The sequence below is a fragment of the Pollachius pollachius genome (genome assembly GCF_949987615.1).
Source record: "Pollachius pollachius genome assembly, chromosome: 7".
Taxonomy (NCBI): domain Eukaryota; kingdom Metazoa; phylum Chordata; class Actinopteri; order Gadiformes; family Gadidae; genus Pollachius; species Pollachius pollachius.
In genome coordinates, this window is record NC_136940.1 from 942,408 (window position 1) to 959,603 (window position 17,196).

Sequence of the window (17,196 nt, forward strand, 5' to 3'; positions counted from 1 at the left end):
AAAAACAACACAACACAACGCAACACAAAACAATCCATAAAGAAGATGGTAACATCAGGGAATCAAACCCTACTCATCTGAGTTGGAGCGGATCAAGAGGAGATGTGCTGGAAGCTGATTGGCTCCTGGTAGGGCTTCATCCTCCTATCAGAGGAGGGCAGCTGCTGACCTGTGTCTCCGGGGGGGTCCAGGGGTCCTGAGGACGGCGGTGGCGGACATGGACCGCGAGACCCAGGAGGAGTACCTGGTGGTCCTGGAGGCCAAGGACATGGGGGGCCATCTGGGGGGGCTCTCAGGGACCACCACCGTCACCGTGACGCTGGCCGACGTCAACGACAACCCGCCCCACTTCAGACGCAGTAAGAGCTCATCTGATCTATCCCCCTGGGATCAGATCATCACATCGTCTCTGGTACCAGATCATCAGATCACCTCTGGTATCAGATCATCAGATCATGTCTGGTATCAGATCATCAGATCATCTCTGGTATCAGATCATCAGATCACCTCTGGTACCAGATCATCAGAACATCTCTGGTCCCAGATCATCAAATCACCTCTGGTATCAGATCATCTCTGGTATCAGATCATCAGATCATCTCTGGTATCAGATCATCAGATCACCTCTGGTACCAGATCATCAGATCATCTCTGGCATCAGATCATCAGATCACCTCTGGTATCAGATCATCTCTGGTCCCAGATCATCAGATCATCTCTGGTGTCAGATCATCAGATCATCTCTGGTATCAGATCATCAGATCACCTCTGGTATCAGATCATCAGATCATGTCTGTTGTCAGATCATCAGATCATCTCTGGTATCAGATCATCAGATCACCTCTGGTACCAGATCATCAGATCATCTCTGGTATCAGATCATCAGATCACCTCTGGTATCAGATCATCTCTGGTACCAGATCATCAGATCAACTCTGGTATCAGATCATCAGATCATCTCTGGTACCAGATCATTAGATCATCTCTGGTATCAGATCATCTCTGGTATCAGATCATCAGATCACCTCTGGTATCAGATCATCTCTGGTATCAGATCATCAGATCATCTCTGGTATCAGATCATCAGATCATCTCTGGTACAAGATCATCAGATCATCCCTGGTATCAGATCATCAGATCATCTCTGGTATCAGATCATTAGATCATCTCTGGTATCAGATCATCAGATCATCTCTGGTATCAGATCATCAGATCATCTCTGGTATCAGATCATCAGATCATCTCTGGTATCAGATCATCTCTGGTATCAGATCATCTCTGGTATCAGATCATCTCCGGTATCATGTTCATCTCTGGTATCATGGTTCGTTTTCCTTGTCTGGAGGTTTGCTAGTTTGTAGATCGCTGAGTCGTTGACTTGTTGTTACCATGGTTATGTCCAAATATGAGGAAGGACAGTTCCAGTACATTAGCGCTGATGCAAATGAGACACACAGATTGTTGTATTGAGAGATATTCATGGCTTTGGATCGTTTTTGTTCGAGGTTTGTGATGTCGATGTGGTGCCTGCAGCATTCTGGGGTCACTGCTTATTATTCCCAGTCGTATATATCTATATATATATATATATATATATATATATATCTTTGTTGTTCATTATACCTTTGGTCCGTTTTGGATTTCATTGATTTTCTGAAGTGCAGATATCTAACACAGTGCCTTTCAATATTCCTTCTATGAGCGCAAATATGTTGGACTGAGATGTTAGAGATGATGTGAGATTATCTGAGATGGGCGGAGATGGACTGAGCTAACCCCCTGGTTCAGAAATCCCCTGAGGTGTTCCAGATGTTGGAGGTATGGGTGACCTCGGAGTGGTTTGAGACCCTATAGGGGGCAGGGGGTTGGAGGAAGCTGCATCATTGTGCTCTTATCTGGTCCTGCTCCGTTCCATTCTATCAATATTTCATCTCAAAGTTCTTCTGTTTCTGCTTCAATAGAGGGTAGAATCACTGCCCACGTTCGTCTGGAGATACACACACATCTCTCTCCCCCCTCTCTCCCCCCTCTCTCCCCCTCCCTCTCTCTCTCCATTATCCTTTCATCCGTTTTTTACCACTCTGCTCTCTGACATCCCATCCATATGGGCTACATTTGAATATTTAAACACTCACACATATAAACATGCTCATACATAGACTCACATGCGCACTCATGCACACACACACACAAACACATATACATCTAAACACACACATACACGCACACACACACAGACACACCGCACAAACACACACACACACACACATACACACACACACACACACACGTGTTCACAGACTCCTCTCTGCGTTGATATATATTCTCTATTATGGAGCTCTACAGGAAAATATCAATTTTCTTTACGTGTTGCATTATTTATTCACTGATAAATAACTATAAATCACGGCCAACGACCTCACGGCAGCAGTGTACGCCGTTGACAGTAATACCGTGCGCTGATGTAAAAAGCCCTCATTCAGCATTCTGTTTGGGTGCGAGGAGAACGCGTCTAAGCGCACCGTGTCTCCTGTGAGCCTCTCAGGTGCCGCTGTCAGACTGCCCCTCTGCTGAGCACAGACGCAGAAATCAGCGCCGCCGTGAAATCACGCCGTCGTATAGACCCACGGGACGCCATGGAGACACGGTGTTCACTCGGCCCACACCCCGCTCTCCACTCAGGAGGCCCCAGGAGACGCAGCGGGCGGCATGTGGAACCACGAGGTAGAGCGGGTCGGCTGGTAACCGGAAGGTTGCTGGTTCGATCCCCGGCTCCTCTTAGTGTCGAGGTGTCCCTGAGCGAGACGCCTCCGTTTGATCTACTGAGGTCCTGGCTCTCCAGGAGCATGTCCGTGAGGCTGGATGAATGATGGATTGGCTCCTGCATGGGGGGGGGGCATTATGGGTACAGCGCTCCACTAAGACTGTCCCCGGGGGCACGAGGAGTTTGGAGCTGAAAGGTTGCATCAGCGATTCTAGGCCGAAACATAAATGATCAGATTCATCTGATCTTTCCTCACGATCCGCTAGCGGCCCGCCTCATAAGCAGGCCGTCAAAAAAACGTACACAAAAAACAAATTGTACAACCAACCACTTAAAACCAAAATAAATAGTATTCCGACAAGGGGTGGGTGTTGTGGGTCTTTGCGCTGCGTTCATGATCGTTTTTACTGGATGCACGAAACACGGAAGGGAGGGGCGAGCTGGCTCTGTTTGCTTGAGAACTCACTTCAAATACCAACAGAGTGACGTCACCCAACATCGCTGATGCAACCTTTAAGTGCTTTTATGGATGCAGAGAGAAGATCACTTAACACCCCAACCTATCACCTGGGTTTGATTCATGGGGTTGGAGGTGATTTAGAGCCTCAGTCAGGACCTCTTACTTCTTCCTTGGAAACACGAGAGAGAGTGTGTCTGATCGCCACAGACTCCCTCTACAGTCTGCGGGAATCATTCAATCATATCATTTATTCATTCTGTCATGTTCATGCTCACCACCATGTGGCGTGCCGTACCTCTCCCAGTCCTCCCAGTGCTCATCCTCCCAGAGATCTGCGCCGTGTCTCGGCGTAGTGCCGTGGACTCTGGGGCTCCGGAGCTCCGAGGAAGACCTCGGTGACCGTGATGAGGCAGACGGGGCAGACCTCGATGAGGCAGACCTCGGGGGGGCAGACCTCTGGGACAGAGACGGGGCAGACCTCGGGGGGGCAGACCTCGGGGAGCTACGGAGTGATCTGATCTCTGTGTGCTCCTCCGCCCGGCGGCGGTCTCCTCAGGTGCGTGGACCTTCTCGGTCTCCGAGCTGGCGGCGCCGGGCGTGGAGGTGGGCCGTCTGACGGCGTCGGACCCCGACCTCGGGGTCAACGCCCAGCTGGACTTCACCCTGCTGGACACGGACGGCGCCGGAGACACCTTCAACATCACGGCCCGGGACCGCGAGGCTGTCATCGTGCTCAACAAGGTGAGGGGGAGACGGCCCAGGGCTGGGGAGACTGAGGGGGATCCAACTGAACCCTGACCTCCATCCCTCCTGGAATCAAACACAATCTGAGTCGTACAGAGGATCTGAGATGTTAAGGATGATCTGAAATGTCACCGATGATCTCAGATGTTACAGAAGACCGCACAAGTTACAGAAAATATGAGATTTTAGATGATCTGAACATGATCTGATTTGTTGCAGAACATTGGATATAATGAGATTTCGGATATGATGAAAGTCTGGCAACACAATGAATGAATTACAGTTCTTTGTTGAAGGGGTTCCCATTTTCTCTTGGTCAAACAGAAACCAAATGGCCCTCGCCACCTCACGGCGGTCGAAGAGAGAGAGCCTTTCTGAACTAGTTCTCCTCTTCTGGTCCGTCTCCCCCTGTGTGCCCACCCCCTGGAGGGCCAATGTGGAGCAGGCACACGTTGAATTGGTTTTAACAATGGGCCCGTAATGTGCTGGAATATTAGATTCTGTTGACTGTGTTCGGTTGATCCTTGAAGTGAGCACAGTTCCCGTCCCTCTATTCAGAACCATTTCTGAAGAGGTACGCGGCTTCAAACGAGCTTACTCCTGAAAGGTTTGGATTAGAGAGCTTTCGGAGTCCAGGACGAGAGGAACTCACAGAGGAGAGATGTGCGGCAAACAGAGAGAAGAATGAGTGAGCAGGGAGAACAGAAGCAGCGGAGCAGATAATAGGCCACATATGTGCCGCTGCCTTCGTCCCTGTTGTCGGAGGATGCTCATTTCACAACGACAGCAGGAACAGCCCGGGCTGAGCCAAAAATAGTCCCGTTGTACGTACGACAATGGCATTACTGGGTAAACTGGGTAAAGGAGCACTGGCGCTCAGGCCCTCACGACCACGACCACGGCCCGGTCAGGGCTTCAGAGTGTAGGTGAATGGGGTTAGTGAAGGGTTAGGGCCAGGTTTAGGGTTATGGTTAGGGTTATGGTTAGGGTGAGGGTTACCCCTAAACCTAACCCTAATCCTAACCATAACCAATCGTAGGAGAGCCATTCTAACCAATCACAGGCGAATCAGAGGTGAAAAAGGCGGTACTTGCCCCTACCATCCTACGAAAAAAAGATTTGCTCACAGGGTCCTATGTTCCCCGGTCACATACAAAGCGGGGAACATAGAACCCGGGGAACATAGGTACGCTCCCGTTTGAGCTCTGCTACCTTAGCATGGGGCATTATCACACGGTGTTAGGTTAGCACGGGCAGTATACACTCTGTTACCTTAGCATAGGGCAGAATACCCTGTGTTAGCTTAGCACGGGGCAGTATACGCTGTGTTTGTTTAGCTTGGGGCATTATACACAGTGTTAGCTTAGCTTGGGGCATTATACACAGTGTTAGCTTAGCTTGGGGCATTATACACAGTATTAGGTTAGCATTAGGTTAGCATGGGGCAGTATACCGTGTGTTATCTTAGCACTAGCTTAGCATGGGGCTAGTATACGCTGTGTTTGTTTAGCTTGGGGCATTATACACAGTGTTAGCTTAGCTTGGGGCATTATACACAGTATTAGGTTAGCATTAGGTTAGCATGGGGCAGTATACCTTGTGTTAGCTTAGCACTAGTTTAGCATGGGGCTAGTATACACTATGTTAGCTGAACCTTCTCTCTCCCAGCTGCTGGACTTCGAGAGCTGCAGCTCCTACTCCTTCTCCGTGGAGGTGTCCAACCCGGTGGTGGACCCCCGCTTCCTCCGCAAGGGGCCCTTCAAGGACCTGGCGGGGGTCCGGGTCCTGATCCTGGACGCCGACGAGCCCCCGCGCTTCTCCCGGCCGCGGTACCGCCTGGACGTGTCGGAGAACTGCCCCCCGGTGTGCTCGGTGGGCCGCGTGTCGGCGGTGGACCCCGACACCGGGGAGAGCGCTAACATCAGGTAGCCTCTGGGGCTAGCACCTAGCCTCATTATGTCAATGTATCGATGCTAACCTGACATTAATGTTAGACAATATATATCTACATACATTATGGTATACAACCAGCTAACGCCTAGCATTATCTAGTATACTGACCCTGCGATCCAGCAGGTAGATATCTCTGGTAGTCTAGCATCTCTTAATCTCACTTACTCACACACTATCTCTCCTGTCCCCCCTCGCCCCCCTCTCTCCCTCTCTCCCCCTCCCCCCTCTCCTCCCTCTCTCCCCCTCTCCCCCCTCTCCCTCCTCTCCCCTCTCCTCCCTCCTGGCCCTCCCCTCCCCTCTCCTCCCTCCTGGCCCTCTCCTCCCTCTCCCCTCTCCCCTCTCTCCTCTCCCCCCCCCCCCCCCCCCCCCCCCGCCAGGTATTCCATCGATCCGCAGTCGGACCCCGAGGCGGTCTTCCGTATCGGCTCTGACACCGGCTTCATCACCACGGTGATAGAGCTGGACCGCGAGCAGGAGCAGTGGCACAACATCACCGCCATCGCCACCCAGAGAGGTAGGGCCCCTCTCTCCCCCTCCCTGCTCCTCCTCCCTCACCTCCCCTCCAGGGCCTCCCCCCTGCTGCTCCTCTTTCACCTCCATCCCCCTCCCCCTCCTCTCTCCTCCTCTCCCCTCCCTCCCCCTCCTCCTCTCCCCTCCCTCCCCCTCCTCTCTCTCCTCCTCTCCCCTCCCTCTCCCCTCCCTCCCCTCCTTTTCCCTTCCCTCTCCCATCCCTCCCCTCCTCTCCCCTCCCTCCCCCTCCTCTCCCCTCCTCTCCCCTCCCTCCCCTCCCTCCCCCCTCCTCCTCTCCCCTCCCTCCCCCTCCTCTCTCTCCTCCTCTCCCCTCCCTCTCCCCTCCCTCCCCTCCTTTTCCCTTCCCTCTCCCATCCCTCCCCTCCTCTCCCCTCCCTCCCCCTCCTCTCCCCTCCTCTCCCCTCCTCTCCCCTCCCTCCCCTCCTCCTCTCCCCTCCCTCCCCCCTCCTCCTCTCCCCTTACTCCCCCCTCCCATGGCTCAGTGCGGCCAGAGGCTGACAGTGTAGTGTAATAGCAGGGCTGGTACCCGTCAGTTGGACATCACCTCCTCCTCCTCCTCCTCCTTCTCCCTAACAGACAACCCCAGCCTGGTGACACGGGTGGTGGTTGCCATAGAGACACTGGACCAGAACGACAACGCGCCGGAGCTGGACCGGCAGTACGCCACGGCCGTGTGTGACTCCAGCGCCCCCGGCCAGGTCACAGACAAGCTATCTCTCTCTCTCTCTCTCTCTCTCTCTCTCCCCCTCTCTCCCCCTCTCTCCCCCTCTCTCTCCCTCTCTCTCCCTCTCTCTCTCCCCCTCCCCCATGTGATGGATCTGCCGTTGCGGTGGTAATGACATCATGAATGGAGCTTGGTTCAGTGGTGTCTGACTGAATCCAATAGATGGGATTATTACTGATAATGGCGTTGAGCAGGGGAAGGGAGAGGAGATGGGGGAGAGTTGATGGGGGTGAGCTGATGGGGGAGAGGGATGGGGGAGAGTTGATGGGGGAGAGGGGGAGACATTCATGCTGTCACATTGCATCCCGCTCTTCTCTAAAGGGAGGGCAGCCTCAGTCATCCAGAGCGCGGACACTGACACACGAGGCTAACAGCCACGGAGGAGATACTCCTCAGGAGAACCAAGACGTTGGAGTTAAAGTTCAGATTAGCTAAGGGTGGGTGGGGGCACGTGACACCCCAGACCCCACATTTATATTTCACGGCATTTAGTCAACGCTTTTATCCAAAGCGACGGAAGAAAGAGTGTATCTCTGCGGGCACAGTAAGGATGTCCACTGAACCAAGTGCCAGGCACTAACCATCACTAGGTTAACCCGTTCCCCGTACACAACACAGATAGCTAGGGTGAGACGCTACACAATGCTCAGCACTATTTTTAAGTGCCAGGGCGTACGCACAATAAGTGGTGCACACCCCAGTCCCAGATGGTTCCCGAGGCTCTAGAGGTTCTCCAGAGCTGTACCTGAGGTCCTCCCTGAACCTTGTGAGCAGGTGGTGCAGGTCCTGAGAGCCGTCGACCGGGACCAGGGTGGGGCCGACAGCCCGGTGCATTTCAGCATCCCCCCAGAGTCCAGGACCTCCATGAACCTCAGCATCAGGGAGGGCGAAGGTACTGCTGCTCCACGTTCTCCAGGTTCTCCACCCTGTTCCTCATGTTCTCCACCCTGTTCGTCACGTTCTCCACCCTGTTCTCCACCATGTTCTCCACCCTGTTCTCCACCATGTTCTCCACCCTGTTCCTCATGTTCTCCACCCTGTTCCTCATGTTCTCCACCCTGTTCTCCACCCTGTTCCTCATGTTCTCCACCCTGTTCTCCACCATGTTCTCCACCCTGTTCTCCACCATGTTCCTCATGTTCTCCACTCTGTTCCTCATGTTCTCCACCCTGTTCTCCACCCTGTTCTCCACCATGTTCCTCATGTTCTCCACCCTGTTCTCCACCATGTTCCTCATGTTCTCCACCCTGTTCTCCATCATGTTCCTCATGTTCTCCACCCTGTTCTCCACCCTGTTCTCCACACTTTTCTCGACGTGGTCGTAGGAAGCATCCAAACGATGGAGGTTCCTAGATCGACATAACGGTTGTATGAAGCCTCCTAGATAGAGACTAATGAGACAGGAAGCCTCCTAGATAGTGACCAAGGAGACAGGAAGCCTCCTAGATAGAGACCAAGGAGACAGGCAGCCTCCTAGATAGAGATCAAGGAGACAGGAAGCCTCCTAGATAGAGATCAAGGAGACAGGAAGCCTCCTAGATAGAGGCCAAGGAGACAGGAAGCCTCCTAGATAGAGACTAAGGAGACAGGAAGCCTCCTAGATAGAGATCAAGGAGACAGGAAGCCTCCTAGATAGAGATCAAGGAGACAGGAAGCCTCCTAGATAGAGACTAAGGAGACAGGAAGCCTCCTAGATAGAGACCAAGGAGACAGGAAGCCTCCTAGATAGAGACTAAGGAGACAGGAAGCCTCCTAGGACAGGCAGCCTCCTAGATAGAGATCAAGGAGACAGGAAGCCTCCTAGATAGAGACCAAGGAGACAGGAAGCCTCCTAGATAGAGACCAAGGAGACAGGAAGCCTCCTAGGACAGGCAGCCTCCTAGATAGAGATCAAGGAGACACAAAGCCTCCTAGATAGAGACCAAGGAGACAGGAAGCCTCCTAGATAGAGGCCAAGGAGACAGGAAGCCTCCTAGATAGAGACTAAGGAGACAGGAAGCCTCCTAGATAGAGATCAAGGAGACAGGCAGCCTCCTAGATAGAGATCAAGGAGACAGGAAGCCTCCTAGATAGAGACCAAGGAGACAGGAAGCCTCCTAGATAGAGACCAAGGAGACAGGAAGCCTCCTAGATAGAGATCGAGGAGACAGATAGAGACCAAGGAGACAGGAAGCCTCCTAGATAGAGACCAAGGAGACAGGAAGCCTCCTAGCCATACTTCCTGTGAGGCCCAGTCTCCAGGAAGTGACCTCCCCCTCCCCCCCAGGCGTGACGGCCAGCCTGGTGGTGGGCTCGGGGCTGGCCCCGGCCCCGGGCTCCGGCCCACCAGGCGCCGCCCTGCTCTCCAGCCTGTACGTGCCGGTGGTGCTGCGGGACCTGGGCTCGGGGCTGGCCAGCACGGGCACGGTGACCGTGACCGTGTGCCCCTGCCTGCAGGGCGGCATGCGCACGGAGGAGCGCCCGGGAAGGGGGGCCCGGCGGGGGGAGGGCCCCGCCGTCTGCACGGCCCTGCCCGCGGCCTCCACCTCGCTCATCTTCAGCATGGTGACGCTGCTGGCCCTGCTGGCCTGCATCACCACGCTGCTGGGTAAGACACCACCCTAATGACACCACCCTAATGACACCACCCTGCTGGCCTGCATCACCACGCTGCTGGGTAAGACACCACCCTAATGACACCACCCTGCTGGCCTGCATCACCACGCTGCTGGGTAAGACACCACCCTAATGACACCACCCTAATGACACCACCCTGCTGGCCTGCATCACCACGCTGCTGGGTAAGACACCACCCTAATGACACCACCCTAATGACACCACCCTGCTGGCCTGCATCACCACGCTGCTGGGTAAGACACCACCCTAATGACACCACCCTGCTGGCCTGCATCACCACGCTGCTGGGTAAGACACCACCCTAATGACACCACCCTAATGACACCACCCTGCTGGCCTGCATCACCACGCTGCTGGGTAAGACACCACCCTAATGACACCACCCTAATGACACCACCCTGCTGGCCTGCATCACCACGCTGCTGGGTAAGACACCACCCTAATGACACCACCCTGCTGGGTAAGACACCCCCCTAATGACACCACCCTGCTGGCCTGCATCACCACGCTGCTGGGTAAGACACCACCCTAATGACACCACCCTAATGACACCACGCTGCTGGGTAAGACACCACCCTAATGACACCCCCCTAATGACACCACCCTGCTGGGTAAGACACCCCCCTAATGACACCACCCTGCTGGCCTGCATCACCACGCTGCTGGGTAAGACACCACCCTAATGACACCACCCTGCTGGGTAAGACACCCCCCTAATGACACCACCCTGCTGGGTAAGACACCCCCCTAATGACACCACCCTAATGACGCCACCCTAATGACACCACTCTAATGACGCCACCCTAATGACACCACCCTAATGACACCACCCTAATGACGGTACCCTAATGACACCACCCTAATGACGGCACCCTAATGACACCACTCTAATGACACCACTCTAATGACGCCACCCTAATGACACCACCCTAATGACGGTACCCTAATGACACCACCCTAATGACGGCACCCTAATGACACCACTCTAATGACACCACTCTAATGACGCCACCCTAATGACACCACCCTAATGTCACCACTCTACTACTGGGTAACACTGACACCACCCTAATGACGGCACCCTAATGACACCACCCTAATGACACCACTCTAATGACACCACCCTAATGACACCACTCTACTACTGGGTAAGACTGACACCACCCTACCGACCTCCACCCCTCCACCTCTCACAATGCTGTCTGCCCTGCTGCCCCCATCTGTTACAGAGTGGTCTGAAGCCTTCTCTCTGTTCCTCTCTCCCCCCCCTCCCCCCCTCTCTCCCCTCCCCTCTCTCCCCCCCTCCCCCCCTCTCCCCCCCCCTCTCTCCCCCCCCTCTCCCCCCCCCCTCCCCCCTCTCTCTCTCTCCCCCTCTCCCCCCCCCTCTCCCCCCTCTCTCTCCCCCCCTCTCCCCCTCTCTCCCCCCCTCCCCCCCTCTCCCCCCTCTCTCTCCCCCCCCCCCTCCCCCCTCTCTCTCCCCCCCTCTCCCCCCCTCTCCCCCCCCCCCCCCTCTCCCCCCCAGTGGTGTGTGCTCTCTCCATGTCTCTGCGCCAGAAGCCGGACTCCCTCTGCCCGCAGGCCGGAGACGAGGACCTGAGGGAGAACATCATCTCCTACGACGACGAGGGGGGGGGCGAGGCCGACACGGCCGCGTTCGACATCGCCGCCCTGCAGAGCACGCAGCGCGCACAGCACATGCACAACGCGCACAACGCGCACAACCACACACACCACAACCCCAACATGTGAGCTGCTCTAATGCGCTTTGGCTTCAGAAACGTGTGTGTGTTTGTGTGTGTGTAGGTGTGTGTGTGTGTGTGTGTGTGTGTGTGTGTGTGTGTGTGTGTGTAGGTGTGTGTGTGTAGGTGTGTGTGTGTGTGTGTTTGTCTGTGTGTGTGTGTGTAAGAGGATATGGCTGTGTGTGTGTGTGTGTGTGTGTGTGTCTGTGTTTGTGTGTGTGTGTGTTTGTGAGGATGTACTGTAGCTGTATATCCTACAGTACATTAGTGTGTGTCCGTGTGTGTCTATGTTTGTGTGCATCTCTGTGTCTATGTGTACTAACCAGTGCCCCTCCGTGTGTGTGTGTGTGTGTGTGTGGGTGTACTGTGTGTGTGTGTGTCTGTGCGTGCCTGTGTGTGTGTGTGTGTGTGCGTGTGTGTGTGCGTGTGTGTGTGTGTGCGTGTGTGTGTGCGTGCCTGTGTGTGTGTGTGTGTGTGTGTGCGTGCCTGTGTGTGTGTGTGTGTGCGTGCCTGTGTGTGTGTGTGTGTGCGTGCTTGTGTGTGTGTGTGCGTGTGTGCGTGTGTGTATGTGCGTGCCTTTGTGTGTGTGTGTGCGTGCCTTTGTGTGTGTGCGTGTGTGTGGGCGTGCCTGTGTGTGTGTGTGCGTGTGTGTGGGCGTGCCTGTGCCTGTGTGTGTGTGTGTGTGTGCGTGCCTTTGTGTGTGTGTGTGTGTGTGTGTGCGTGCCTGTGTGTGTGTGTGTGTGTGTGTGGGCGTGCCTGTGTGTGTGTGTGTGTGTGTGCGTGCCTGTGTGTGTGTCTGTTTGTGTGTGTGTGTGTGTGTGTGTGTGTGGGCGTGCCTGTGTGTGTGTGTGTGTGTGTGTGTGCGTGCCTGTGTGTGTGTGTGTGTGTGTGTGTCTGTTTGTGTGTGCCTGTGTGTGTGTGTGTGTGTGTGTGTGTGTGTGTGTGTGTGTGTGTGTAGATGGTACACACAGCAGAACGCTCCCAGGGACCGGACCTGCAGCTGGAGCCGCGCCCACCGCCCGGCCGTGGCCCCGCCCCCTCGACCACGCCCGGGCTCCGCCCCCATGTACGGCCGCCGCTACGCCGCGCACACGCTGCCCCTCGCCCCGGGACCCCCCCCTGCACCTCCCCCAGCTCGCCCACCTCGGGCCCCCGGGGGCCGGCCCCTCCACCTCCAGCTCCCTGCTCCTCCTTCCCCCCACCCAGACCTCCACCCAGACCTCCACCCAGACCCCCTCGGAGCAGAGAGCCCCGCCCGGGTGGAGGCAGCAGGCTGACCGGAGCTTCATTAGCATGCTGGCTAATGCTAACGCTAGCATGCGGGCTAACGCTAGCATGCTGGCTAACGCTAGCGGCATGGCTACGGCTGCCTCTGGCCATGGCGATGTGCCGACTGCGGCAGGAGGCGTGGGGGAGCAGGTGAGGGCGGCCCTCTCAGCACGTGTCCTCTCATGACCTCACGCTCGTCTACGGAACAGGCCGAGGGCCACAGGGGACTCTGGTTTGAGTTTCTGAAAGTCAGAACATGAAAGTCTGAATTTTGTCTTTAAACTCAGAATTCTGACTTCAAAGTCAGAAAGCTTTCTATTCTGACAATAAAGTAGGAATTCTGAGTTGAGTCACTCGTATTTTAGTCAAAAAAACCCTTTAAAACTATATTTATGCAAGCACTTTTAATATTTTAAGTACTGGGAAAGAAAGTGGTATTTCAGTATATCAAAAATAGATTTCTAGGGACCGGTACAACACATGCAGACCAGAGATAGTAGTATAGATGTTTCTACTGAGAGATTATAGAAGTAAAGGTCCTCTATTAAAACATTGTGTTTCTATTTGTTAGTGTTGAACTATAGTGTTTGCGATTCAAACATTGTGTTATATGAGATCAGCTTTTAGTGTTGAGCTAAAGTGTGTGCGATTCAAACATTGTGTTATATGAGATCATCATTAGTGTTGAACTATAGTGTGTGCGATTCAAACATTATGTTATATGAGATCATCATTAGTGTTGAGCTAGTGTCGTGATTAAAGACTGGTCTGAGGGCAGTGTTGATCACAGCACTGAGCTGTAGGGCTGCACAGGAACAGGCTTCTCTCTCCCAGGCGGCTGCACTCTGGATCAGATCACTGAGATCACATCAGTGTTCTGCAGGCCCCGATGCAATCCTCATGAATCGACTCAGAGGATCAGGGGGAGGGGGGAGAGAGGGGGAGAGGGGGAGAGAGAGGGGAGGGGGAGAGAGAGGGGGAGGAGAGAGGGGGAGGGGGAGAGAGGGGGGAGGGGGAGAGAGAGGGGGAGGAGAGAGGGGGAGGGGGAGAGAGAGGGGGAGGGGGGGAGAGAGAGGGGAGACTGGGGGAGGGAGGGGGGAGGGGGGGAGAGAGAGGGGAGACTGGGGGAAGAGAGAGGGGGAGGGGGGAGAGAGAGGGGGAGGGGGGGAGAGAGAGTGGGAGGGGGGAGGGGGAGAGAGGGGGAGGAGGGAGAGAGAGGGGAGACTGGGGGAGGGAGGGGGGAGGGTTCGTTTTAGGGCTAACTAGCGGATGTAACAGAACATTTATACATTAAGAAGTAACACAAGTAAAATTTTCACTTCTCAGAATGCATTTTATACCTTAAGAGAAGATACCTCCAGTGTCGTCAGAGGAGAGATTAGTAAAGGTTTATGCGGTCAGTAAAACAACATCCGGCCCAATCACTTCTGTGTTCGTTCTGTGTGGCTAGCCCGCTAGCCTCCGGTTGAAAATGTATTTTAATGGTTTTCTGACCACTAATTATGGCGTCGTCGTACTTACTGCTATAACTTACATCTGAAATGTTTCAAATTAGCTATTCAGCATTTCTTATCGATGACTTGGGAAACTGGAATTATTATTATTATTTCATACCCATTTCATTAAGGAGCATCAAAGTAATTATTTTCAAAGGTAACCAAACAAAGGCGCTGGATAAAGTATTAAAATGCTGAACATGGTGTTTGATATGAAGCTTTTAACGTATGCCTCAGCGACCTTGAACATGTTTTAACAGTTGCTGCAGTTTGGTCGCTCAATTAATTTAGTCTCTCAAAGACCTGAGTACAGTCGGTTTGGACGCTGACTCATTATTTGGGTTAATTAAAATTGTACAAAAATGATATTCAACTAAATTAAATTAATTTTAATTGAAATTTAATTAGTTTGATTTCATCTCAAATTTAACTAGGAGAATGGAGAAAAGGGCTCCTCTTCTCTTGTTGTTATTGCTGCAATTTAAAAAGCAATATAATCCCAAATAAATCCACCAGAAGGTCTCAACACTGAGTCTGAAGTCCTAATGTTCGACCAAAAACACTCGGTTCTCAACAAGAGAAGCTTGACTCTTCTGTCTGCTACTTCCTGTCTGCTACTTCCTGTCTGCTACTTCCTGTCTGCTACTGCCTGTCTGCTACTTCCTGTGTCCCAGATCCAGAGGAGCCCGGCGGTGATTCAGAACGATGTGTCTCCAGCCTGCTGTGACCTCAGCGCCACCTCCTCCTCCGAACTCCTCCTCAACACCTCCTCCTACCCCTTCACCTCCACCCTCACCTCCTCCTCCTCCTCCTCCTACCCCTTCACCTCCCCCCTCACCTCCACCTTCCCCCTCAACACCACCTCCCCCCTGCCCACCACCTCCTCCTCATCCCACCCCCTAATTATCACCTCCTCCTACCCCTTCAACACCTGCTCCTCTCGCCCCACCTCCTCCTCCTCCTACCCCCTCAACACCTCCTCCCCCTTGCCCACCAACTCCTCCTCCTACCTCCCCACCTCCTCCTCCTGCTATTCCCTCAGCTCCTCCTACCTCCCCACCACCTCCACCACCTCCTACTCCTCCCACCTCCCCACCACCTCCTACTCCTCCCACCTCCCCACCTCCTTCTCCTCCCAGCTCCCCACCACCTCCTTCTCCTCCCAGCTCCCCACCTCCTCCTACTCCTCCCACCTCCCAACCACCTCCTACTCCTCCCACCTCCCCACCTCCTTCTCCTCCCAGCTCCCCACCTCCTCCTACTCCTCCCAGCTCCCCACCACCTCCTACTCCTCCCAGCACGAGGAGCGGGGGGGGGGGTCGCCCCCCACCAGCCCCACCGCGTCCGGCTCCACGCTCGACGACACTGACTCCTCCCTCCCCTCCCTCCCCTCCTTGTCGGGGCCTCCCTGTCACCGTGGCAACGAGGGGACCCCTCCCCCCGGCTCCTACAGCATCGTGGGGTCCCTGAGCCGCCGCCGCGGGGCCCGGGGGCGGGGGCCGGGGGCCAGCGTGGGGAGCGTCCTGTACCCGGGGCCCCTCCTCGACGCCTACGGCCCAGGGGAGAGGGAGGAGCCGCCTCCCCCCTGGGCGGGGGGGACGGGGGAGCCGCCGGCCTCCCTCCCCATGCGCATGGAGGACTTCCTGAACTTCCGGCTGAAGCGCGTGACCTTCGACCTCACGCAGCCGCCCTACGACTCGCTGCAGACCTACGAGTTCGAGGGACGGGGGTCGCGGGCGGGGTCGCTGAGCTCGCTGGAGAGCGAGGAGGAGCGGGGAGGAGGCGAGGAGGAGCGGGGAGGAGGCGAGGAGGAGCGGGGAGGAGGCGAGGAGGGCGGCGGCATGGCGGCGCTGAACCAGAAGTTCAGACAGCTGGTGGAGATCATCAGGGCGAGGGAGAGGGAGAGGGAGGAGGACCAGGAGGAGACGGAGGAGGAGGAGGCGGTTGTCACGGAGGCGGACCAACAGGAGACAGGGAAAGAGCTACTAGAGGAGGAGGAAGAGGAGCTTGGGAAGAGATGGGACTTCTAGGAGCACCTTGGGAGAAGCACTCCAGCACTCCAGACTTTGTTCTAGACGCCAGAGGAGGGAGGAGGTGTGGTGAGGGGCGTTCTGCTCCGCCCCCTACAGACAGACCCGCCCCCCACAGACAGACCCGCCCCCCCACAGACAGACCCTCCGTGTTGCTGAAAGCTGTCACTTCTCCCCTCCTCACTAATATTAATAATGCAATTGGCTTTAAAGCCCGGGCCATGAAAGATTCACCGCCTGAAATATTGATTCCAGCCCTGAGAGCTGCATTGTAAGAAAATAGGCCTAATGAAATATTGAAACGGTTTGTGGAATTTAATATTGATGTTTTAATAGTTGGGCCACTCTTAGGAACTTCCCTCAAATCCTCCTCGGAGTTCGGCTCTGAACGGGTCATGTGACGGGAGTTCTAATTATCTGCATGTGCACAACACACTCCGACATAGCCACACACACACGCGGCGGCTCAGATGTTGTTGTCAAGCTGTGAAGCATCGCGATATGTTTTCGTATGTTGTTGTGGATTCTGTTTTTCACCCCCAAAAGCACAACCCCCCCCCCCCCACACACACACACACACACACACCACCCCCCACCAATAGCCACAATGACGTCTCTATGCAAGTCGAGAGACCGTGACCTCTGACGGCGACCAGAGTTGGTTGAACGTTCCGGAATTTGACTCATCTGCGGTGGAAACGTAGCAGCGGGAGGCCCCGCCCACTAATGATCAGGGCCCCGCCCACCTCCATTCATTTCACCGCCGGTCGATAATTACTGTCCTTGTTTTTAATCACGTTCTTTAACAATAAATCACCAATGGCTGTGAGAAGTACTGAAATGTTTCAGAGGAGTGCTAATTTATGACCA

General features: G+C 54.7%; 1 protein-coding gene across 1 annotated transcript in view; it reads left to right on the top strand.

The window, feature by feature from the left end:
* LOC307077804 (cadherin-24-like) overlaps positions 1-16,727 on the top strand; it is a gene marked incomplete at both ends in the record, with an annotated part of 24,148 nt that extends 7,421 nt beyond the window's left edge. Inside the window, 10 exons of the mRNA XM_079739278.1 lie at positions 192-359; positions 3,781-3,965; positions 5,637-5,893; positions 6,299-6,435; positions 7,029-7,150; positions 7,951-8,068; positions 9,443-9,763; positions 11,315-11,537; positions 15,750-16,057; positions 16,678-16,727. Of these exons, the coding sequence (XP_079595404.1) occupies positions 192-359; positions 3,781-3,965; positions 5,637-5,893; positions 6,299-6,435; positions 7,029-7,150; positions 7,951-8,068; positions 9,443-9,763; positions 11,315-11,537; positions 15,750-16,057; positions 16,678-16,727 (1,889 nt within the window). The remainder of the gene's footprint in view (positions 1-191; positions 360-3,780; positions 3,966-5,636; positions 5,894-6,298; positions 6,436-7,028; positions 7,151-7,950; positions 8,069-9,442; positions 9,764-11,314; positions 11,538-15,749; positions 16,058-16,677) is intronic.
* Between the last annotated feature and the right edge of the window lie 469 nt (positions 16,728-17,196).